The sequence below is a fragment of the Catharus ustulatus genome, chromosome 3 (genome assembly GCF_009819885.2).
Source record: "Catharus ustulatus isolate bCatUst1 chromosome 3, bCatUst1.pri.v2, whole genome shotgun sequence".
NCBI classification, from domain to species: domain Eukaryota; kingdom Metazoa; phylum Chordata; class Aves; order Passeriformes; family Turdidae; genus Catharus; species Catharus ustulatus.
Genome location: NC_046223.1, coordinates 23722831 through 23746847, shown reverse-complemented (window position 1 = coordinate 23746847; position 24017 = coordinate 23722831). Strand labels below are relative to the sequence as shown.

At 41.0% G+C, this 24017-nt stretch overlaps 1 protein-coding gene across 1 annotated transcript; it reads left to right on the top strand.

The window, feature by feature from the left end:
- The first annotated feature begins 9493 nt into the window (after positions 1-9493).
- Positions 9494-17778, top strand: ATF3 (activating transcription factor 3). Its single transcript, XM_033056651.1, has 4 exons — positions 9494-9588; positions 13984-14227; positions 15130-15237; positions 16169-17778. Exons 2-4 carry the CDS (start codon positions 13988-13990, stop codon positions 16364-16366), a joined length of 546 nt encoding a protein of 181 aa, XP_032912542.1. The 5' UTR covers positions 9494-9588; positions 13984-13987; the 3' UTR covers positions 16367-17778.
- The last annotated feature ends 6239 nt before the right edge of the window (positions 17779-24017 follow it).

Here is a 24017-nt window from a genome sequence, read left to right as displayed (position 1 = left end):
GTCACTGATTTAATACTTACATCGATGGAAATGTGGCCTCACAGATCATAGAGAGAATAAGGTGTACATGTGAAGTCTGAAATAATGCAGTAGAAGGAAGGATAGCCACGGGAAAATGCTTATCTCACCTACCTTGCAGGATATTTAGATGTCTTATCACATAAGTGTATATGGATATTAGGCCAAAGGTCTTTGAGAACTTGGACTCAAAGCTCAATTCTTTTCATAATTGAAGGTGAACTGCAGCTGAACTGGAGTCTGAGAATTCACATAAGGAAGTGAAAAGGGAATTGGGGACAAAATGAATTGAAATTGCGAGTTGAGGGCAAAGACTCTAATATTGACCAAAGAGGGGATTTGAAAAATAGGTGATGGCTCTGCTGGTAGGCAATCATGGTGGTAAGAGTCACCATGATGATGAAAGTTGGTGATGATTAGCTCATTTCATCTCATCTCCTGTGTGTGCATCTCAGCCTCCTGTGGAACTCTGGGAGGTGCTGGGACAGACACAGATGGGTCTTGGCTAGGGTAGATCGTAGAAGGGTGATCACAACCCCCTGGGTTTTGTAAGAGTCCCTCTAGGGCAGGCACATGCACAAATAAGTAGGACTCAATGAACAGGTTTTGTCAGGAAACCAAAGGATGCTGGAGTCCCTCTATTACACAGGAATGAGTTTAGAGAAAAGGTCCAGTAGAGGTCTGTCCTACCCTGTGGTAGGCGCACCCATCAGTCTTCTGGGACATCATGAGGAGCAGAACTTTGGCCAGGAATGCTGCTTTTACAGTACTTTATTTATTTATAAAATATGTACAACAGGTATTTTAAAATGAGAAAAGGGCCACTGTTTGAAGATATATTCAAGTTGGTGATTAAACCTACAAACCTACAGATGCTTAGGCATCTGCATGAATATTTGAAGTATACAGAACATTTATGGAAAAATGAGTTTTTATATTACATTACATTAAATTATACATAACATAACATAGCATAACATATTGTATTATGTTAATGTATAATACAATAAACATTGTATTATGTAAACATTGTTATGTATAATACAATATGTTATGTTATGTTATGTTATGTTATGTTATGTTATGTTATGTTATGTTAATGTTATGTTATGTTATGTTATGTTATGTCATGTTATTATAGTGACCTTTAATAATTGTATACCAACACCCAGCAACTTGAATCCAAGTTTAATGCCCCCACTCTGGAAAGAAAACAGTGTGCACCTCACACTTGCAGTGAGAGCCTTTCTTCCCTGAAAGCACTCTGCAGAACATGTGGCTGATTTACAGCCTGAGTTTGAGAAATTTCACAGACCTCTAGGGAAGTTTTGGAGAAGATTTTGGAGGCTAAACTTCGACTTTTGCACAAAGAACAAGCCACCTGTAAAAAAAGACCTGGTGAATTTAAGTGTAGCCTGCGAGGTTGCATGTTATCTCCACTTCATTCACATACTTGAATCGCAAAACAAATCATCAACAAAAAATATCAAGCTAGAGCATCCTAAGTCAAATCTTTGGTGTTGAAATTAAATTAGTTATGCCAATTTACATCTGTGGGGAATTCATGGCTTGTTTTGGGTACTCTGTCATATCTGTACTTTCTGCTCCAGCCATGAAGCTGATGATTTATCTGACATTTTTTCTGATACAACGTAGAACATCTTGGCTTATGCAACGGCAAGAAATATTTCTTCACTAGCGAGGAAAACACCTTCCTCTCCCAGACATCTCTTCAAAATGGGATGGTAGAACATGTTTTCCTTCAACCAACTTTGAATTTAAGAGGAAAAAAACCCAATAAATTTAAAGAGTTTTGAACTGCACTTTCCCTTTGTGGGGAAAAATTCAGAATCTACCAAAATTCTAAACATTTGGGCTTTTTAGAAAAATAACAGTAATTATTCAAGAATCTGCAACTAATTAATTGATCAGCCCATACATTTAAGAAAATGTCTCTCTAACAAGAGACTATATTAGACCTTGCCAGGTGCTCTCATCCCAAATGTGTTAGAATAAATATAATTCCATAAGAAATAATATTTATAGAGACTGTGTGAGATCTTTGTTAATAGCAAATCTTAAGTTAGGTAAGGCTTTTGGACAGAGAATATTTAGCCATGTATTTAATTGCTATGCTGAATCCAGGCTCCTATTTGGTAGTTGAAATATTGTCATCATTTTTAGAGCTCAGTATAAAACTCTTGTATATATAATAAAACTCTTGTATATATAATTAAAAAAACACCAGGAATCTTTACTGGGGCTGCTAAATACTACTGCCACACACACATTCAGTATTAAGAATGGATAATAATGCATCAAGAAAGCAAAAAAAAGGGCCCATATCAGTGCTAATTAATATTAGACATGAAAATAAAATATAGCAGCATTATCCATTATTTCCATTTGGGAATCTCAGCCACTTTATCCCAAAGCATAAAATATCTTTTTCAGAAGAGTAGGAAACAAAACAAAAGGAAGATCATCAGGTAATTTTCACAAAGATGGTGAATAAGGAGTCCTCTCATTTCCCAGCTCTCCTTGTGTTATTTCCAGTGTAGGACTAAAGCCCAGCTCCACAGAAGGAGGCTGTGCATGGTAAAAAAAACTTCCCACCTCTTCCACTTAACCGTCTAACCTGCGACGTGGAGTCGAGCATTGCTGTGAGCCAGGACATTCACGGCCCCAAACCTCCCTTCTAAACTTGGGCTTGGTCCTTTAATAAAACCCCATCAGCGAGACTGGGTCTGGAGAGAAAGACCCGAGTTAGGTTCTCACTTTGGCTGAGTGGGGTGGACCTCGTGCCTCCTCTTTCTGAGGAGAAATGATGTAACCACTCACTGATCATCTGTGCTCTTTGGGGAGCCTTACTCGGCATGGCTCTCCCTCAAGCTGTCCTGTGCTGAAGTTTCGAGCCGATTAGACAGTAAACCAGATGGTGCCTGACTTTTCAGCCCTGTGGTGAGGACATGCCCCGGACAAGGGGCATCCTGCAGTCTGCTTTTCTCTCTCTCTAACCTTTCTGCTGCTAAGAGGCACTGCAGAGAAAATGGACCCTACCCCACCATGGATAGCATTCCCTGCCGGACTGGCATCCCTTGGGAAGCCCAGGTGGGTGTCGTGGCACCCTGCATCTTCCCCTGTTGCTGAGGTTGCCCCAGCAGCAGCCTCACAAGCCTGCAGAGCAATCAGGGTTTGAGTTCAGGGGGTGCAATCAAGGCAGGCTCATTTTAAAGCTGTGTGCAGCTTTATTGGTTTCATTTTATTTACACTTCGTTCTCATTATCTGGGTGAGTTACTGTACGGTCAAAGCCAAAAAAATAAACCAAAGAAGATAAGAGACTGAATGAAGGTTATGATCATTCATGTGCTCCTTTCATGGCTAGGCACATGTGAAGCAGGTGAGAGGACAAATGATAAGCACAGTAAAAGCTGCAGTGGCAGCCTTGTTTTAATCTTCTGTAGGTTGTAATCTGTGCCATACCGTGTTTCTATTTCAAATGGTATTTATGTAGGAATCAATGTTTTAATAATTAGAAATGTGCATTTTTAATTATGATGACAAATTGTAATTTATGTATTTACCAGACAGATGAGAGGAGCTGTTTAAAGTGTCATAAATGATATTAAATTCCAGAGTATTCTTTATATATGTGCACAATTTCAAGGACAATCAATAGGAAGAGCTGGTTTATTTAGTGGGTATATGTGTCTGTATGTGTTTGTGTGTAGCAGCATGATTAATTCCATAATGTGTCCAAAATGCTTGTAACTTAGCACAGTAAAAATAGATACATTCTCTCTCTTGCTTCCTCTCACCCTTGGTGTTCACCTGGGAGACAGCAAGGACACAAACCATAATTACATTAGTCCACCAAGGGAAGCATACACCTTCAGCAAGTAATTCCTAGCCTTTCTTCCAAGCTATTTCAGGAGGAGAGTTTTGTATGCTGAGAACCAGTGTGACTAAATGCTGATTTTTCATCGTTCCTGGGGGCTAAATTTATCTCTCATTGAAGCCAATGGGAATCTTTCCATTGACGTAAATAACAGTTGGATCAGGTCTAAATACTTTCATTAGTGATAATTTTTTTACGTGTAAAGACATTGATGAAGTTCAGAATGAGCCTGTAACTGATCTCAAACAAAATCTGGGATGCTTTTGCAAGGTGGAAAGGATAGGGAGAGGGGGATAAAGGGCAGGATCTGTGAACAAGTAGTTTTCTTGCCGTGAAATGGATGGGACTATAAAGGCGCTTTGAGGAGATATAATTTACCCTTGCCTGTGGGCAGTAAATTTACCTGACCTATCATTTTGCTTGTTCAGTGAGTCTGCTATGTTCAGTCTGGTTTAAGATGTGAGTCTTCCATATGTGGGATCTATTTTTCTTGTTGTTCATTACCTGGCTGTATCCAAAGAGATAACAAAGTTTAATTGCAGGTTATTGTGCTTGGCCAGCTTCTAGGCTGGTGCACAAAGTCCATCTGATAAAAAAAAAGCCTTGAAAATCTTCAGCAGAAGGGAACTAAAGATATAAGTGATTTGGGCAGTGTCAGGGCTGTCTCTCAGCTAGAGAGAAGGGGTGGTTGTAAAACTTACACCTCCACCCCAGACTTCTGAAACACTGCCTGTAACAATGACTGAAAACCTTCTGGAACTTTAATTTAGTACATTAAAATTCATAGTGACGTTGTGCACCAGAATCTGGTCCTGAAATGTATGTGTTGCACCCAGTGGTAATTGTGTTATCCGTGCCTCCATCTCATTAGGGGAGAAACAAAAAGGAAAATGACAGAAAGCAAAAGAGAAATTGAAAATTACTCATCTAAAATTAGGAAGCTTCCGGGCAGAACCAAAAGGACCAATGGGAGAAAAATTACTGGGAAAAAAGGAACAGAGAAAAGGGGGATGATGAAATCCATGGATACAGGGAGGGAAAACAGAGAAGTGAGAAGAGTACAAATAGGGAAGTGGAAAAAGAAAAGGAGAAGCTGTGATTTTAAAGAAATGGGAAAGGTAACTTACATAAACAAAGCAAAAGAGAGTTGGGAATGGGAATTCAAAAGGAGAGAATTAATGAAGAGTAAATGGATTTAGAGTGATTGTTATGGGAGAAGGCAGTAAGGAAAGAAAGGCAATCTGAGGAGGGAAAAACAAAGAGCAAAATAATTTTATCTTCAGTGTTAAAGAATAAAACCAGTTAAAACAGAGCACCTATTTCCCTCCACTAAGCATATATCCATCTGCTCATCTGCTTGAGAGGTATTAAATGTAAGAGAGTAGCAATATTTTCCATATAGTCCCAGTGAGAGTCAGTTCTCTAACCCTGTAGTTTTTAACTCCCATTTGTGGACCTTTTAGGTCCATAGAGATCCCACCTTTCCAGAGTGATTTTTTTTTTTCCTTGTTATTGTAGGTTTGGAGGGGGGTTTTTTCACTTTTTGGAAAAACCCTTGGAAGTAGCCCACAGATGCCCAAAGAATCCCCAGACAGCTGCTGAAAACTCTGGGCTGAGTGGAGATGGCTGATGCTGCTTCTGCTGCTGGTTGCTCCCTTAGTTCAGGCAGTGGCAACCTACTGGAAGAACTAGTCCCAAGTTTCAACCCTGGTGTCAGTCCAGTCAGATGGGAAAACTATCTCAAAATTAGTGCATGTTTTGGTGAACAGGGGAGCCTTGCCACATAGATTGAGACCTGAATGTACCGCATAGCAAAAATCATGATGAAGGTTTGTTCCCATCAGAGAAGTAGAGAATAATATTTCAGGCAGAGTCAGAAAACCTGATTCTGTGCAGATTTTACCACATGATAACTCTGATTTATGGAAACCTATTTCTCTTATATGAGCTGTGCAGAGAAAGATTTGTCTTGTCAGGGCTACAGTAATTTCAAAACTTAAAACAATTCAAACCACAAAAGACACAGAGAGGCAGGTTTTACTCATGTTATCACTACACTACAAATCACTATTTGATTTATTTACACCTCATTTTATTTTCATCAGACTGAACAAGTTTAATGGAACTGTGTGATCAGAAACCAACAAAGGATCTGGATGGGATGTGGAGATTTTAATTGTGTTGCTCAGACTGATGTCCTGCCACGGCATAAATATTGGACAGGAGAAAACTTCTGCTGTAAGACTGGGAGTCTGTTCCTCTGTATGCTGGTGTCTGTAGCTCTTTTTAGTAATGAGACAGCTATAGTTTAATTTTAATGAAATATCCCAGTGTATGAAGTAGTGCCAAGGGATGTGGAGGCAGGACTTGGTCGTAAAGAGGTGAGGGAAAGGATTCTTTTCTTCACACTGGAGACTGCTGGAGGGCTGCAAGGAGGTATTCAGCCTGATTCCTCTGCAGAGGGAAAAGAACCCAGTACACATCAGCCTGAGTGATGAGAGACTGTACCTGGCCTAAGGGAAACAGCAGTTAAGAACATGGATATTACCTCTGTCAAAAAAATGCTGTTTCAGGGGAACTGTCCCCTGCAGTTTGTTACAAAGGAGAGAAATGGATTGGAAAAGGACTGGTAAACGTTCAGGGGGAGGCAAATGAGAGATATTTTATGAGATGGAAAATTAAGCTGGCAAGAACATCAGAGCATCTGGTGCCTGTACTGGGTGTTATTTTAACTTCCCGATAGTCTTAATTTTTTAATTGGTTTTTTTTTTTAAGTGGGGTGTGATCCAATGTCTTTACTGAGATTACCTTAGCTTTGGTTTCAAAAGGGATCTGGATAAAACCTATATGACACAGTGGAGCTGGGTTTATTTTTCATTGTGGTTTCATTTTCTTTTTTCACTGAAGAGTTTCAAGCCAGGACATGTTTCAGTGGCCTAATCTCAAACACGCACAGGAACAGTTTCTGTGTTTGCTTTGCAGGGAGGAGCCAGCTCACTTCAGGAGTTCAAGAATGAGCACAACTGGTTTGCTGTCAGATTTTAGTGCTGGCTGCAGCTCGTGGGCACTAATAGGACCAGCAATGTGTAGCAAACAAGTAGATGTCAGTGGCCATCCACAGCTGGATAACAACACTGGGATTTCCAAGGTAACTCTGCCCACATGGAAGGAGGGAGATGCTTTTTTCCCCATTATTCTGCAACACTGCTCTGCTTAGCTGAAAATACTCCAAATACATTCCCACTTCTGATGCAGCTACCTAAATAAGCACAGACAGTTGCTAAATTTCTGTCATAATTGCAGCAGGCACCTGTTCTTGGCCACTAAAACCGATATTGCTAACACATTTCCACAGTGCTTAAAATTTTCCAACCAACTATCTTTTGGGAAGAAATTTTCCATGTTTGGCTTCTGCTTGAGAGGATTTTTTTTTTTTTTTCATCTAGGCTTGAGAAAAACGGTGCCAGCTGTCCTTGAGCACAGCATGAATTATAAAATTGTGCCTCTGAAGTAAAAAGAATTTCTTAGGATGCACCAAGGTGAAATAAAAAGCTTGCTTTAGACCCTTCTGAAGAGCAAAGTTTTTGCCTGGCATTATAAATACTTAACTTTGATTTACCTAGATTTAAAAAAATGCAGCAATAATTATGTTTTGATAGAGCTAAGAATGATTTATCTAGAGGTGAGTGAAAAAGAAAAGCTTGCAGCTCACAGGAGCTGTAAATGGAGAGCTGCCAGGTAGGTCAGAGGAGTTCTCTCCTGCCCTCACAAAGTGCACTTCTTTGTTTGCAGAGAACAGGGTGCGACTGCACCTTCCACAGGAGGGAAGCCAGCCTCACTACTCCAGACTCCTTCCTTTCCCACCACACCAGTATTTTGCTTTCAAGAGCAGGCAACTAAATGCAAAATAGTAGTGTTAATTTTGCAAAGTTACTAGCACTTGGACATTTAAAAAAGCTGAATTTACTACTCCCGTCTGTAGTGTGGCCAATATTCTTTCTTTCTCTTTCTTTCTTTCTTTCTTTCTTTCTTTCTTTCTTTCTTTCTTTCTTTCTTTCTTTCTTTCTTTCTTTCTTTCTTTCTTTCTTTCATCTCTCTCTCTATATCTATATATATACATCTATATCTCTCTATCTCTATCTCTATCTCTATCTCTCTATCTATATCTCTATATCTCTATATCTCTATATCTCTATATCTCTGTATCTATATCTCTATATCTCTACATGTACATCCAGACAACCACATGCACACAGAAGGGAGATACAGAGGAACTTTCAAACTACTATTAGAAATCTGTATCCTTGACAAAATGCTCCAAGTAATTAAAATATCCCAGAATAACCCCCTCAAGACATATTACCTATTATCAAAACAGGCATATTGAACATTGTAAAATGAATCAACCATTTTGAGCACTTGATTATACAATACATTTTATATATGAAGGTATCCATTTTTTATTGGTTTAGTTACAATATCCTCAAGCATGGAATGTCCTGGTCTTTCCATGCAAAGTGCAGGGACTTGAAGACTGGCTAAATAACAAGTTTGCATGTATTATATATTAATTATTATTGTACTGGATAATCCCATGCATCTGTCTTTTTAAGCTTTCTGTATCTCCTCCAGGTAAATGCTTGGGCGATTTTTTTTGGTGTTTTGTTTTTGTTTTTGTTACATCTTATTTTCTAGCACTTTGAAGGCTGTTAGAAGGTGTTTTCTGTCTGTTAACAAACCAGAGGGGAAAAAAAAGAACTAAACAAAAACCCCTTTACCACAGCCACAACAGTATTTCCCTCTCTGCTGTAGGAACTCCCTGTTTTTTCCTGAGATCATAAGGAAATAACATGCTGCTGTGTTTTAAGAAAATTTTTTAAAAATACCCTAACAAAACAAGCAAAAACCCCAAACAGTGTTATTTTTAGATTTCTTTAATTTCATTAAACGGGTCTTTACTCCTCAAAGTGAAAAATGAAGCCTTCTCCTTTATGTGAACTTTTAGCTGTCACCTAAAGTAGCGTGGGGAGGAGAATGGAAAGAACGGGAAGAGGGGGGGGATAGGCATGAAGTGGTTTTTTTTCCTCTAGAGAAAGATCGCTTTTCAGTCCTTTCGGAAAAAAAAAATACACAATTGCCTTTTTTTTTTCTTTTTTTTTTTTTCTTTTTTTTTTTTTTTTTTTTTTTTTTTAATACGTCGCGAGAGGGACGTTGATTTATTGTCAGAAGCGAGGAAACTCTCTCGGAGACTTAATGAATAAACAAATAAATAGATAGATAAAAGGGAGGGGGGGGTGAGGAGCAGGGGTCTGTCGGGGTTCCGAGGGATGCTGCCCGCCCGGCCCGGCCCGGCGCGGCGGTGTCGCTCCGTGCCGTGCGGTGCCGAGCCGTGCCGTGCCGGCGGGGAAGCCTTGCATCACCGCCGCGGGCCCGCTTCCCTCCTCCCTCTCTTTCGGAGAGGCTATTAATAGCATGACATCAGCCAGGGACTCGCCGCCAGAGTAAATACCAGCGCTGCCCGCTCGGCTATAAAAGGGGGGTGATGCAACCCGGGCGAGCGGCAGAGGAGCGGGGAGCCGAGGGAGCTGCTCTCCGCGGGCGGCGGCGGAGCAGCGCGGACGGCGGGGCTGGCGAGCCCCTTCGCTCCGGCCGGGACAGCGGCGGCAGGGAGGTAGGTGGGACACGAGAGGAGCCGGGAGCGCCTTGCCGGCGGGACGAGGGGCTGGGCTCCGGGAAGGCTGTCCCGCCGCCCGGGGATGGATGCCCGCCGCGGGACCCGCGGCAAAAGTTTCTGTGTCCCGGGAGCAGCCGGGCGCGGCGCTGCCGCCGTGAGCGCCGGGAGAGCCCCGGCCCCGCCGAGCTCCGCCGGACCCCTCGCTCACATCTGGGGGAACCCCTGCCCGGGCTGCCGCCAGATGTGAGCGCCGGGCGAGCCCGCCCAGCGCTGTCCCGGGCCAGCTGCGCCGCTCGGCACCGCGCGGTGGCGGCCGCCGAGGGAGCGCGGCCCCGGTACCGGCCCCGGTACCGCGGGGAGCCGCGGGATGGCCGAGCGGCACCGCGGGGACAGGCGGGGAGCGGTGCGGGACAGCCCGGGCGGTGACAGCCCCGTGCTGTCCCGCACGAGCAGAGCTATCCCTGATGTTCCCACAAACCGAGGGCAGCTTCTCGTGACAGCCCGGGATATTCACTTTCTGTCCCGGCGTCTTGACGTGAGGTAGATCCGTGGGTAAACTGTTGCCTAAGCAAATCAGGCGTGATACAATAGCCAGCTTCTTTCGAGCGCGAGTTTCCTGTTGGAAATGAATTTGCCTCCTACCAACAGCGCTTGAGAAGCTGGAAGGCAGCAGAAAATGGTTCGGGAGTGATGTGGGATGTCAGAAAGCTTAAGGTCATCTAGCGTGCACAGAGGTTGTGAACTGTAATTGCTCTTAATGCTGTTTAAGATTAACCTCAGTGGTTATCAAGGTTTATTGCATCAGCACCAGAGGAAAAGGAATTTGTATGAAGAAATAAAACCAAGAAGCACAGTCAGCCATCTGCTGTTAAGCAAGAAAAAAACTGAAAGTAGTCACTTTCAATATTAAAATTAAACAAGAATGTCCTTACATACTGGAAGTGCAGAGCTAGAAAGCGCGTTCTGATTTCAAAATCTTGGCAGATGAGATGTAAAAGCTCATTGTAGATGAAAACAATCATCTGCAAAACAACAAACAAAAAGCAGGGGGAGGACGAATGTATGGAGTTGTTTGAACCTACCTGAATTGGGAGGGTAACATGAATAATGAAACTACTGAGAGTTCCAAAAGTAAGGCTAAAGCAATGGAGCACTAACTCAGCCCGGGACGAGCCGTGCCGGTAACAGTGCAGGGCTGAGGAGTGTTCAGCACCTCCAGCGGCAGCAACTCCAGAGCATGTGCGTGGTCTAACAAAGTAAACAGAGATTGTACCAGAAAGGCTGCGATGGAATCACACTCTAAAGGCTTGATACTCTTATTCCTGCTGTTTCCCCAGCCTTCACAAACCCGGAGAAAATGAGATAGTGCTCTGCATGGCTTATAGACACGGGGACAATTTGTACAAAAGCTGGGGCAAGGAAGGGCAACCTGTTGCATTTTTTAAAAAGAGTAAAATCTAGTTTTCCTATTTGTAGAACATGTCTAAAAACAGATTTGTTCCTCAGAAACTGCAATGCATCTACCTTGCTGTTATGAAAAGGGAGCATTTTGAGCTTACTGAGGAGCTTTGACATCAGGCTGATTATTTCTGTCATTTGTGTGGTGGTGGCTCCTAACAATCCCAGAGGCAGACTGGAAGCTGCCCTACCAGGCACTGTTCAGAATCCCCAGGAAAAAAAAGAGCTCTGCAAAATAGGACTCAGCTCACAGCAGAAATCCTTACAGAAGCCTCAGCCCCCTGGCAGGCCTGCCCTCCCCAAAAGTGCTGGAGGAATTGGAAGTGCATTTCAGGATGATTGGGAGGGCACTGAGCTGTCCGGGGAGGAGAGCAGCAAGTTCCTGCGGTCAAGGACACTTTCTCCTGCTCTGGGCACCTGACCACTCCTCTTTTTCACTCTAGTGACAGGTGGGGGAGAGGACCTGAAGCCATTATAGTAGGGTTTTGCTGGTGTTTGTGGTGCACTTAGCACTAACTACTAGAAATCCATAATTAACACAATTTCTCAGGCACATTCTTGGTTTCCTCTAGTGCTGCTGCTGACCTTAATTAAAAGTTCACCTAAACTGAAAAATAATTGAATAAACCAGCAGAGCTTGAAAAGTATTATCCCAACTAATCATTTTGGAGGCTAGAAAAACAATTTTACTGTTACTTTAAGACTCCTGGTTGGATTGAATTATACAGAATTAACTTTTTTTGAATGAAGCCATCACCAGCATTCAAGGAGACTGAGTCAGTGAAAATAAATTGAAACTGAAATTTCTGCTGGCAGTGAGGGGTTCAGTGTCAGTTGGAATTAGCCTGTTTAAATTAGTAGAATGTTGGTAAATGGTAAATAATACTGGGAGGACTTCAGCTGGAAATTAATAGGGCCATTTCTGACTTGCTGGAAAAGAGTAACTGCTAGCTTTCTGAGATTATAGGATTAAACTGTATCAGTACTTTAAATGTGACTCATGAGCAGGGGCTTTCTGAAGAGAATTACATAAATTTCCCAAGGTCTTTCTGAATAACAAATTGTTCCAAATAATTTCCCTATTTTGAATAACTGTGGGTGAAATCCTGGCCCCATTGAGGTCAACAGAAAAAGTCCTTTGGATTTCACTGGGGTCAGGATTTCACCCTGAGACTCTGGCAAGTGTTCAGCTGTTCTGTGATGACTGGGTGAGAAAGAAGTGAGGAAGATTGAAGCTGGACCTGATATTTTCCAGCAACAGGCAATTCACTCTCCTCTGATTTTTATGTTTACCTCACTTAGTGATGAACCAGGGTCTACTCTCATTTGCACCAGTGTGGATTTACAGTGTATTTTTAGATATCTCTGAGCAAATTCTATCTTGTTAAGGCACATGACCCCAAACATTTCTTGCTGGGTTCCAGAAGTAATGTACAGGGAACTGTGCAGCTCTGGGTCGACCCTGTGGAAATTTAGCTTACCCACACTGCTACCCCAAGGCAACTGATTGCTTACCTGCATTAAGTTAATAATAATTGACTTTTCTGTAATTATTGTGGTTATAATCCAGAGTAGATAAGACATACTGTAATTATTCATAGACCTATTAAAAAAAAAAAAAACAAACCCGGAACAGCAGCAACAACAACAAAAATCTACACACCAAAGATTGCTGGAAAACCGACACAGCAAAATCCAACTTAACACAAATCACTTTATGAACAAGGGAAGTATTACAATGTCTTTTCCTGTGGATTTGCACCGTTTGTCCCTTGGATCACACACAAAAGGTGCTCAGTTTTCTTCCAGACCTCTTATCTCACCTCTGCTGGTGAGAGATGGGCTGTGACTTACAGGGATGTGTGCATCACCTAGCCCACTGTGTTTGGATGATTGGCTGCTGAGTTTTGCCTCTTTCTCCCTCAGTGGGGCCACCAGTTTTCACAAAGCACACAGGGCCTCTCTCCTTTCAAAATTGGCTAAAAAAATGATAAGAATTACTAAAAAGAGAAAAGTAGAGAGCACTGTTGGATAGGTTTGTTTTCTTCAGAAATCTAGATATGAGGTTGCTCCAAGGGTTTATATTTGCATAATTCCCCTAAAGATTCTTCAATCACAGTGTTTTATGTCAGGAGAAGATCCAACCATGAATATTTAAGAATTTCAAGCCTCTCATAGAGGGCACATAAGGACAGTTTCAAATTTTACAAGAGCAAAGGAATGAAACAAACGGCTTCACATTTTTCATGAGTCAATCCGTCCAACTCAGCCTGTGCTGTGGAGCCACAGAGCATATAGAGACTTTTGCCTTTGTGCCAGCTCTTATTGTTAACTGTTTTTCAGGAGTTTATACCCAAATCTACAACTGTGTGTAAAACTGAGTGTGATCATTTTGTGACAGATCTTGTGGTTAGCAAGTTTCAGCTTCTAGTGGAACTCATTGAGCTAAGTGTAGCTAAGATCAAGGATCATTTGGAGCTGGAATTCGTGTGATACAGCTCTAAAGATGAAGATACTCTTACTCTCCTTCTATACTTTAAATAATAATACTACTTATTGCTTTCTGACTTTTGTTCTTATTTTCTTTCTCTTCCTATTCACTCGATTCTCACTATCAGTTTAAAACTTAGCAGTATACATACTTGCACACAATTTTTAAAATATTAAGTTTCAGAAAGACCTAGAAATTGTGTCATGATACTGTTCTTAGTTTTAAATACTAACTTTGACTTAACATAAAGTTGAAAGGGTTTTGAGTGTTCAAATTCTCAACTGCTTGTCTCTGCTGAGAGATTAGGGTAGACTAGGAACGGGGGCTGAAGCAGTATAAGAACTACAGTATTATTCACAGTATGAAATATACCTCTAAGAGATGTTATTTGCCTTTCTAAAGTTGTTGAAAGACTATCAATACTGTCTCTTTTTATCTTTCAGCAAAATGATGGTCCAACACCCCGGCCAGGTATCTGCATTAGAAGTCAGCGCCTCCGCAATTGTTCCCACTTTGTCCCCTGCAGGGTCACTGGGGTTTGATGATTTCACAAATTTAACCCCCCTGGTGAAGGAGGAACTGAGGTTTGCCATTCAGAACAAGCGTCAGTTCCACAGGATGTCTTCCACTTTGGACACGGTGACTGTTTCTGAAAGGCCAGTGGAAACATCAGTGCTGAAAACAGAGGTAGGGCTCTTTAAACAGAGTTTTGGTGTGAATGATTAATTCTCTAAAAAAGTTTTGCCACTAGACTAGTAATTGTATTAACTATAGACAACCCTCTGTACCATACTTGTTTCCTTTCAAGCCAGCTGCTTGGCTCTCTGTTGAGTGCTTTGGGCAAACCCTCTGGTATTTCTCATAGCTGGATATTTTATTCTCAATTATGGACTACAGACAATGTTTTACAGTGATTAGACCAAGTGCTAATCTGGTTTCCCTGCCCAGTGGCAGCTGAACTTGGAATAAGAAGTTCTGTTTCCCTGAGGACAGTCCAGCAGAGCCCATGGGGGTTAAGACATGGACCTGCTGTGTCCACACTAAGTTTTTGCCTAAAGATGATACTATCCATGAAAAATATTGCTCTTTGGAAGTGAAGAAATAACTTCAGTCAAGGAAAGAGTTACATCTTGGTCTGAGCTCCCCAGGAAACAGAAGGAAGTGTGCTAGTATTCCCTTTTTGGTGCTGCCTTTAATTCACTCCCTTCTCGCTGCCTCACTCACGACACATCCTCCACTCTGCTCTCTGTGCCCCTCCTCCTTTTCCTCCCTGGGAAATGAAGGAGGGATGCAGGTGTGGCAGTCTGGGACACATTGAGTAAGTTTTTTGAGTACCACTGATTTTAAATGAGCCATCCTATAGATTGCATACAACCCCGCTCCAGTCAGGTTTTTATGGACTTTTAAATGAAGTTCCTACCCCTCTACTGTATGGCAAACAAGGTCAGAATCTCATTTTTATGTAACTCATGATGTGAGCACTGACAGCACTATCCATGTTGATTTTAAAAATCCTGAAGTTAGCAAAATACAGGTCTCCTGTTTACAGCATCTTATGGATTGTGTGTATCTGGTTTTTTTTGGGACAGTTTTCTCCTGAAGAGGATGAAAGAAAAAAGAGAAGAAGGGAAAGGAATAAAATTGCTGCGGCAAAGTGCCGAAACAAAAAGAAGGAAAAAACAGAATGTTTGCAAAAAGTAAGTGACTGGCTAGAATTGTTCTTTGTCTGTCATCCTGCCAGGGTCCAAACAGATAGCATAGGGTAATGTCATAGTAGGAAATTGGAAAGATGTCACCCAAAACCCTTAATGCATTAGTTATAACAAATAAATGTGCCACATATTAAATCCAAGCCTGGTTGCAACTGGCATTAAGTGAAAGCATGGTAGGAGTGAAAAGAGATTACTGTTTCAGTGACCAATCTTATCTGTGGGGATAATATTAATTGGAATGTATACACTGAACACAAAAAGAAGTAAAATCACATTTCATAAATTATTCACTGCAGAAAGCCTGCAAACACCTATAAGTAATTTCTGATTTCTTTATGAACAGAGTGGTGTGGTAGCTTGAATTCTCTGTCCTAGAAGCATAGTCACATCTTCACCTCTTGTGCTGTGATATAAAACTGTATTTCAGTAGTACCAGGCCTGTATCTAGATACACAGGCCTGTATATTTCTGTATCTAGGGGCAGGGGAAAAAAGCTATGCTTGCACTTTGATAGCTTAACATGGGTTTATAGATATGTGACTTGATGTTCCAGGGAGTTAAGAAGCAGCATAGATAATTCTGGGTCAATTTTTGACCCAAAAAGCTCAGAATAATTTTGCAGAAGATAGCACTAATGCTTTGGGTATCTGTCACCCTAAGTGAACACAAGTTTGAATTTCACATTTCAATTTCCATTACATTCTCTAGAGGCCAAAGGAGGTAATTCTCAATCTGATTTTGAGGCCATTAGTGATTGGGGAATGTACAGTTCCATCATTACAGCACACTAAGTACATGTGATTCCTTTCTCTGCCAGCCATACACTTTCCCACCTATAAAAGACCACAACTGTAAGAAAAAACCAGGTACTATTTGAAGTTCTCAGTGTAAAAGCTGTGTCTGTCCTCTGTGCTAGGAATCAGAGAAGCTGGAAACGATCAACGCGGAGTTGAAAGCCCAGATCGAGGAGCTGAAGAATGAGAAGCAGCATTTGATATACATGCTAAATCTGCACAGGCCCACGTGTATAGTCCGTGCACAGAACGGAAGGACACCTGAAGATGAAAGAAATCTTTTTATTCAACAGATCAAAGAAGGCACGTTGCAAGGTTAAGTGACACGGCAAACGTGAAAATATTTATAAAGTTTTTAACAGCTACCAGAATCCGTGGGGGAGCCTGACATAATGTGTAGGATTCTATTAGTCAAGAGCCTTTAGGAAGGGCAGATTGCTTTCATAAGTGGAAAGAATCATTTTGGCTTGACAGCGATTCTTGTCCTGGGAAGATCTGGTCTCAATCAAATTGAAGAGCCTTCTGCCTCAAATGTAGGGTTTGCACCTGTCATACTTGCTGTTCCTAGGAGCTACAGACAACAGCTTCCGAAGTTTTAGCTCTCTGCTAGTACACAGTATCTGCACTCACGAGGTTTGTGCTAGAACACTATGACTTCCAGCGATGCACGTGGTACAGACAGCTGTGCTGGATGGACACTACTCTTCCTTGTTGCTGGTAGGGAAAGAAGACTGAGTATTTTTGAATTTCCAGCAGGATGGTTTCTGGCAGAATGTACTGATGTGTAATGTTGCATTCTAACCTAACACACACACACACACAAAAAAACTCTGTAGTTCCAACTAAGGTTTGTAATTTTTTTCACAACACTCATGTGGGTTTTTTCTGTGACTCATCTCAGTGGCTGAATTTGAAGGGTCTAGTAAGTGTGACAAGGAAATGTTTCTTGCAAAACATCTATGTAGCCTAGCTTGTATTTTATGAGCTATCACCCCAGATACTACCCCTTGGGGACTACAATTTTTCCTTGAATTGCTGAAGAGAAGCTTGTACCATCACTTACTGACTTGGTGAATTGAACCCACTGAACTGGAAAGAGGAAACTAACTGTGCAGGGGTATTGATAGAGATTTTGCTCAAGTAAAGAACTGCAGGAGTGAATCCCAGACTCCTGAACCTTGGAAAAAAAATTTTAATTCATCTCGGGTCTAATCCTACAAGCCTTAATTCATGCTATTACCCCTCAGTGATAGAAGAGATTCCATGGATTTCAGTGGGTCTGCTCATGCAGATAGCTCTTACAGGCATAAGAACTTGGCAAAGCTTTTTTCCATCTGGGTCAGGATTACTTCCTTTGCCAGGTGACTTAGAGGGAAAAATTATGATTGTAGCTACTTTTGTTTTACATTTGAGTGGCAATTACAGTCGATCAAAAGTTGCTTAGAATTACTTAGAATCTAAAGGAGGCAAGAGTTTTGATGTAGTGAATAATTGTTTAATTTTTTATTAAATACTAACCTTGGATGTTTTTGAACTGGTAGAAGAGCTGCTGGACAAAACAGTTGGAGCTATGAGTGTTGAAATTCTGATGTTTCTGTGAAATTCTCAGATTGTTTATTTCTATAAAATATACCCTTACTTTTTTTTTGTAAAAGAAAATATTATCCTTATTTATCACTAATACCATAATGAGTAGAGCTAATAAATACTGCGAGCAAGATAAAACTGAAAACACAAGTGTTGCGCTGTCTTTTTACTTTTATCTCTTGGTGTTTAATATTATATATTCCTAAACTTCACCAGTTGTATTTGAGACACCACTATTAAAAACACTTACCCTTCATCTTTTTTGAAGGTGGGGCACTGAGTGTCCTGAATGATTGGGTGCAGATATTGTACCTGCCAAAATTCTGTATCTCCATCAGTGGTGTCTGACTGTTCAATGTCACAATTTAAACAAATCAGAATACAAGTGGAGCTTACAGTGCATAATATTTTACACCAGACCCGCAGTGTTGAAATTGTGTGTTTGTTCTAAAGGCTAAACTTGAAGATACCTCAGCCATGAGCTTCTTACCCTGCAAGTCTCGCATGAGTCCATCACATATTGTACCTGGTCCTCATATGATTGTTATATTCTGCAGCAGAACTACTTAGCACTATTTCCTGAGATCTGGATATATTGTAATGTCCTATATCACATGTTAAAGGTATGTACTTCATGTATCTGAAAAGTGAATGTATTACAAAGGTGACGTTCTAGGTCCAATTCTGTCTTAAGAATCTTTCTGTTTATTGGAAGGAGGTTCCATTGACTTCAGTGAGAGGTTGTTTTCATGTCCTGTAAGCAGAGTTTGGAGCCTCTGTGGCAACTTCTCTGGCTTAATGGGAAAGTTTGTATTTGGGCCAGCTGTATACCAGACAACAGATATACATGGAGTGTGTACAACAAACTTGTCAGACAATGTTCATTATTTGACTTCTGTAATGTGGAAACATAAAACCAAGGCGTCGCCCTGGTATCACACACCTTGGCTTTGCTTTTTGCCCCTCAAATACCAGCAGACAGGGCTGTTTGTCTCATAATTGGTTATAAAGTGTTGCCAGAGAGACTGTAATGACAGAATTCATGTGTCTCCCTTAGGGAATTTGTATGGTTGCTTTTAACCATATCACTGGTGACGCAGGCGTCATGCATTTGTTGCTTGATCTTATTTACTCAGCATGCCAAATGTTAATATGGTACCACTACTATTGTCAGAAGATAATCTATTTTTATTTCTTTACATGTGCAGTCATAGCTGCTCTGTATTGCTTTTTTATGTGTGTGTGTGTGTGTGTGTGTGTGTGTGTGTGTGCGTGCTCCTGCACGCTGCTCTGGAAGCGATGGTACTCAGGGTACCACTGTGCCCAGGAAAAGAGTGTTTAAACAGCTACACAGGAATGGTATGTTGCATGAGTTTTCTCAAAGTATGCTTTATTCAGGAGAACTTTAAAATGCATTAAAAAGCGGTTTGTTTTCTATTCTCAAGTTTGTTTTGATACTTTAATAAAAAAGAATTAATATATATTTATTCATGTGTCATTAAATTCATTCTACGTGTTGAGGTCCGAGAGCAACTTCATTCTCTTCAAACAACATCTCGATATTAAAAAGCAAACACTCTTTACAGGTTTGCAACAATACAGTCTGATAAAGTGAAACCGGTACTTGTCAAGGTATAAACAAAATTTTGTTATTTCAATGTTGATTGTGAATTCCAGGCTGACTTCTTATTTGTGGCCTAGAGCTTAGATTAAAGGACTGGAAAATAGAACTCCTAAACCTTTCCTAACCTTGCAACCAACCAGCTGATAGTTATTTCGACTTTCTGATTCCCTAATGAGCTCAATGCTTTTGCTACTGTGAAACCTTAATATTTCTAGATTGCTTTCTATAATTATATGGAAGATACTAAGGAAGTGTGGCACGATTTGGGCTTTGGTTTTTTTCTCTGTGTCTGAGTGTTGGTGTGTCTGGGGAGAAACATGAGGAAAGATGAACAAAATGTTCCCTCCTGCTTTTCCAAAACTGAGTATCTACACACCCAGACAGAAGTCCCTGTGTTTTGACAGCCGGTGATGTGGACAAAAAACTTTTGGCTTCAATCCATTGCAAGCAGTCATAACTTGTAATACAGAGGCCAGATAGAAGGCCAGGAGCCCCAGGGATCAGGAAATCCATTGCTCTATTGCAAAATCCAGTTAAAAATATAACCTGGAAGGAGGATCTAGGCTTCTCTGAGCTTGGCAATGTTGAATGCTTGCTTCCCTTGTTGGCCCGTCCATTTACACTTGTGCAGCGCCCATGAGGATATTCACCCCTTTGTGCATTCTCCTATAGCTGCTACTCAACCTTGCTTTTGAATACCAACTGCAACACTATATTGGCAAACTTAAAAATCATCTGCCTGGCCTGGTTAGGAAAACTTTATCAAAAAAATCAGGGCTGTGATTTCCTGAACTGGCATTTTATAATACCCTTTTCAAACACTGTGTGTTGAAAGCATGAAACCACCATTGGTTTCTGACATATTCCTAATAGCACAGTTGGTATTCCTTGAGCAATTATGTGCCATACCTTCTACTCAGATCTTGTACTAGGTGCTAAATCTCTGTTTACAGGCCCATGCAAACCTCAAAGCACACTGAGCTTTACACTGTACTTTTACAAGGAGCACCTTCTATTTCTTTTCTAGCTCTTTCCCTGATATAAATGAATAAATAGTGATATTAAAAGTAGGTAGAGACAATGATTTATACAAGGCTGGAAATGCTTAATGAAACTGAATGGCAACAAGTTTAAATTTACAATAACTTTTCTACCTGGGCCCATTAGCATTTGAAGTTACTAATTAAAGGGCTAAAGAAACCACCTGATTTATGAGCAATGAAAATAAAAGCATGCAATTGTTTGTCACCAGCAAAAGAGTTTAGAGAATAAAACCTACTTCGTCCTAGGAAATTCTCAAACTCAGGATGATGACTGTAACTCACATCCACTTTCCTTGGTGGTTTTGGTTTCCCTGCCTCCTCCCCTCCAGCACAGTTCTGGTCTAGGTACAAGCCTCACTCAGGCTGGCCATTGCCAGGTTTCCATGTTTGCCCAGTGCCCCCAGCTGGAGACCCTGAGAATCATCCTGGGATTGAATGTGCAATAATATTAATTAGCATAAGTACTTTCTAACAGTCTTCATCAGTTTGTAATTACACCAATAGAATATTTTCATTTCTGTGATAGATGCCATTCCTTTTTAAGTGTAGTTAAGATAATGAGTGACAATATTTTTTAAGAATCCAGTTGTTTAAAATTCATTTCCTTAATGGACGCTCTGAGTCAGAACCGCTGACTCTAGGGATAAAAATAGTTATTTGCTAATTTTCAGTGCTATTAGATCTTCAAAGCCATCACAGTTAAAAAGAGAATACAATGGAATCTATTCTTAATGCAGCATCAGTTCTGGCTGCAAATATTTACTATTGCTGACAGCGATCCATTAACCAAAAAACCCCCAACCTAATGATTTTCAGATCCCAGTGTAAGCATACTAGAGCTGACACTCAGAAAAAATTATTAGATCTATGAAATGAATGAACAGAAAATGGGAACAAACTGAGAGAGATAAAGCTGCAGTACTTCTCTGAGAATTTAGCATCTTTATATTTGTAGACTCCACCAAAATAATTGGTGCACGACCACGTCCTCTTAGTGAGAATGCCCACGCAGCAAATAGCAGCGAGGAATAGCAATATTTTCTATAAGCTAGCTCAGGGCTGGGATCACCCCAGCGATGACAGCAAGAATCTCAGCCCAGGCTGATTGATGCCAGCGGGAGGATGAGCTCTCCGTGCAGCCGGAGCTCGGGCAGCATCTGAGGTGCCTCCTCCAGAGCCAGCTGGGCTCTCGTTCTGTTCCCCAGGTTAGCTCAGCACGTAGCTGCCTGCATTCCAGCTGAGCAGCTCCACCAGCTCCAAGGGCCCACCCAGCCCAGCTCTCTTCCTACAGCTCTGATCAAAAGCAGCTGTCCAAGGAAGAATAAGAACAGGGCCAGTATGCTTCCCCTGGGTGCTTTCCCACACCAACTATTTTCAGCTGGTGAGTCACACAAGCTTTCCATGAATTCTTTAGGTAGTACCCTTCCACAAGTCTTTCTGCCAAATGTTTTGTCCAGTTTCTCATCCACAGTACCAGCATCTGCAGTAACTTCTGGCAGCAAGTTCCATAGGGCTATCACCACTTAGAAGAAGAAAACAGTTCCTTTTTGTTTGACCTTGTTCCCAGTAACTCTACTTGTCCTAGCCTAAGCAGTCTCTTTTATTTTTTTTTTTTTAATTTTTAATTTTTCTTTTTTTTTTTTTTTTGTTGGCAGCCATTTTGCATTCTTGATTATTCCTCTTACCCAGTTTTTTTCTGGGAAAATTGTGCTTTTCCTAAGACAAAAGAAACCCTTTCCCAAACCGTTTCCTCACCCTTTAACATAAAAGAACTATAATTACATGTAACATTCAAGTTGTGAATTCAAATCATCAAGCCATGGATTGATACAGAAGGATCTGGGTGTTCACTGTCCCTTTCCTAAGAACTCCAGAGATCAGGTTTGATGACTGCCCAGCATTAAGTCTTACTCAATGCAATGATCTGTCATCATCCCAAGATCTCCTTCCTGAATAGCAACAATAAACTCAAGCCCAACTCTTCATACAGATGCTAGGACTGATTTTTCCCATATACACCACCTCATGTTTACTTACATTGAATTTTGTCTGCCATTTTAATTTCCAAAGTGCAAATGTAAAGTCTTCCTCCCAGTCTTCTGAAACTGCCTTTCTTTCTCCCATCTGTCCTGAGTAAAGCTGTACCATCATCAACCTTCTTGCTACATTACTCACGCTCTCACCTGATCATTTATGAAAGCCTTGAGCTGTGCAGGTCCCAGTAAAGTTTCCTGTGGAACATCACTGGATCACCTGCCCCTCATGGGAGAGTTCATAGCTGAGTTTTACTCTCTTTTCTACCTCTTAATCACAGGTAGAGATTTTCTCTGTTCATAACAATTCTATTTCTTGAAACAATTATTTGTTGAGTGAATTTACTGAAATCTCTTTAGAAGTGTCATAAAATGCACCCATTGAATCTCCCTGATCCACAATCTGCCATCCCTTTCCAAGAACCCCAGATGTGCCTGTAAGCCTCAATAAAATTTTATAAAATGCGTTCTGACTGTCCTCAAGTATTTATCTAGGTACCTACTAATTGATAGTTCCTTTATCTTAATTCCCATTAATTTACCTGTTCAGATTACAGGCCTATAGTTCCTTGGATTCTCCTGGAAACTCTCATGAACTTTGGTGACATATTTGCCACACTCCAGTCCTCAGATAGCAACAAAGATAAAGCCAGAGAGGCAGTGAGAATATTATGCAATTTCAGCAATTTTCTTTTTTCTTTTTCCATTTTGTTTGAGCCTTTTACTGAAAACTCACTTGATTAGTACTGTTTCTTCTCAAAAACTCAACCCATAGTCAACTTCAGTTTCAGACAGATCTTCTGCTTGTTTTCTTCCCTTTTCCCTATCCTGGAGAGGGTTCTGGCTGGGGAATGATCTCTATTTCTTCAGCTTCTCAGCCCTCTGAGTGTTCCCTTTGTACCCTGATCCTCAGTTCTCACTGGACTTTCTATCAGGTTAATTGTAACTAATACATCTGAAAGGTGATTTGGTGTTCTCTTCAGTTCTTTAGCCACTCTATTCCCCTCTGACAGGCTTCTGCCCTAAGTGCCATCTCCTGAATGTTCCCTGCAATGGGGTCTTCATCATCCTCAATCACATTTGGAGCTTTTAGAGTGTGTCATCTACTCCAGGATTTTCTGTGGAGTTAAATAGTCATTACACATCTAATTATCAGATTTTAATTCCTGCCATGCTGTGTGACTTAAATACACCAAGTACCCAATGCCTCAATTCCTCCATCTGAAAGACAAGGGTAGTAACCAATACCATTCTTTCTACCCTTTCTTCATCCCAAGGAAAATAAAATCCCTTTCTTTTGAAGGCTGGCTCTTTTGAACAAACCTTATGGAGATTCACAAATTGTGTTAAGTTACTAGAAAGCTCCTGAACGGAAGAGTAAATTTTATTGCCATGTGATTACCACCTATAGTCAAGGGAAACCATCCACAACACCAGTAATTGATGGTACTCAGCCCCAGGAAAACTTAGAGTGTTTTGTGGTCTTTTTGGTTAGTGTTGGACAGAGGAAAGGGTGGTTAGAGAAACCAGTTATCTGTGCTATTTATGAAGGGTTTACCAATATTGGGTTCAAAGGATGAAATCCTTAAAATTAGTAACAAAAGGAAGGAGGGATTAGGATTAATTTTTTAAAATTTACCCACTTTTCAAGTAATACCATGCTTCTCTGCATCTAGCAAAAAGC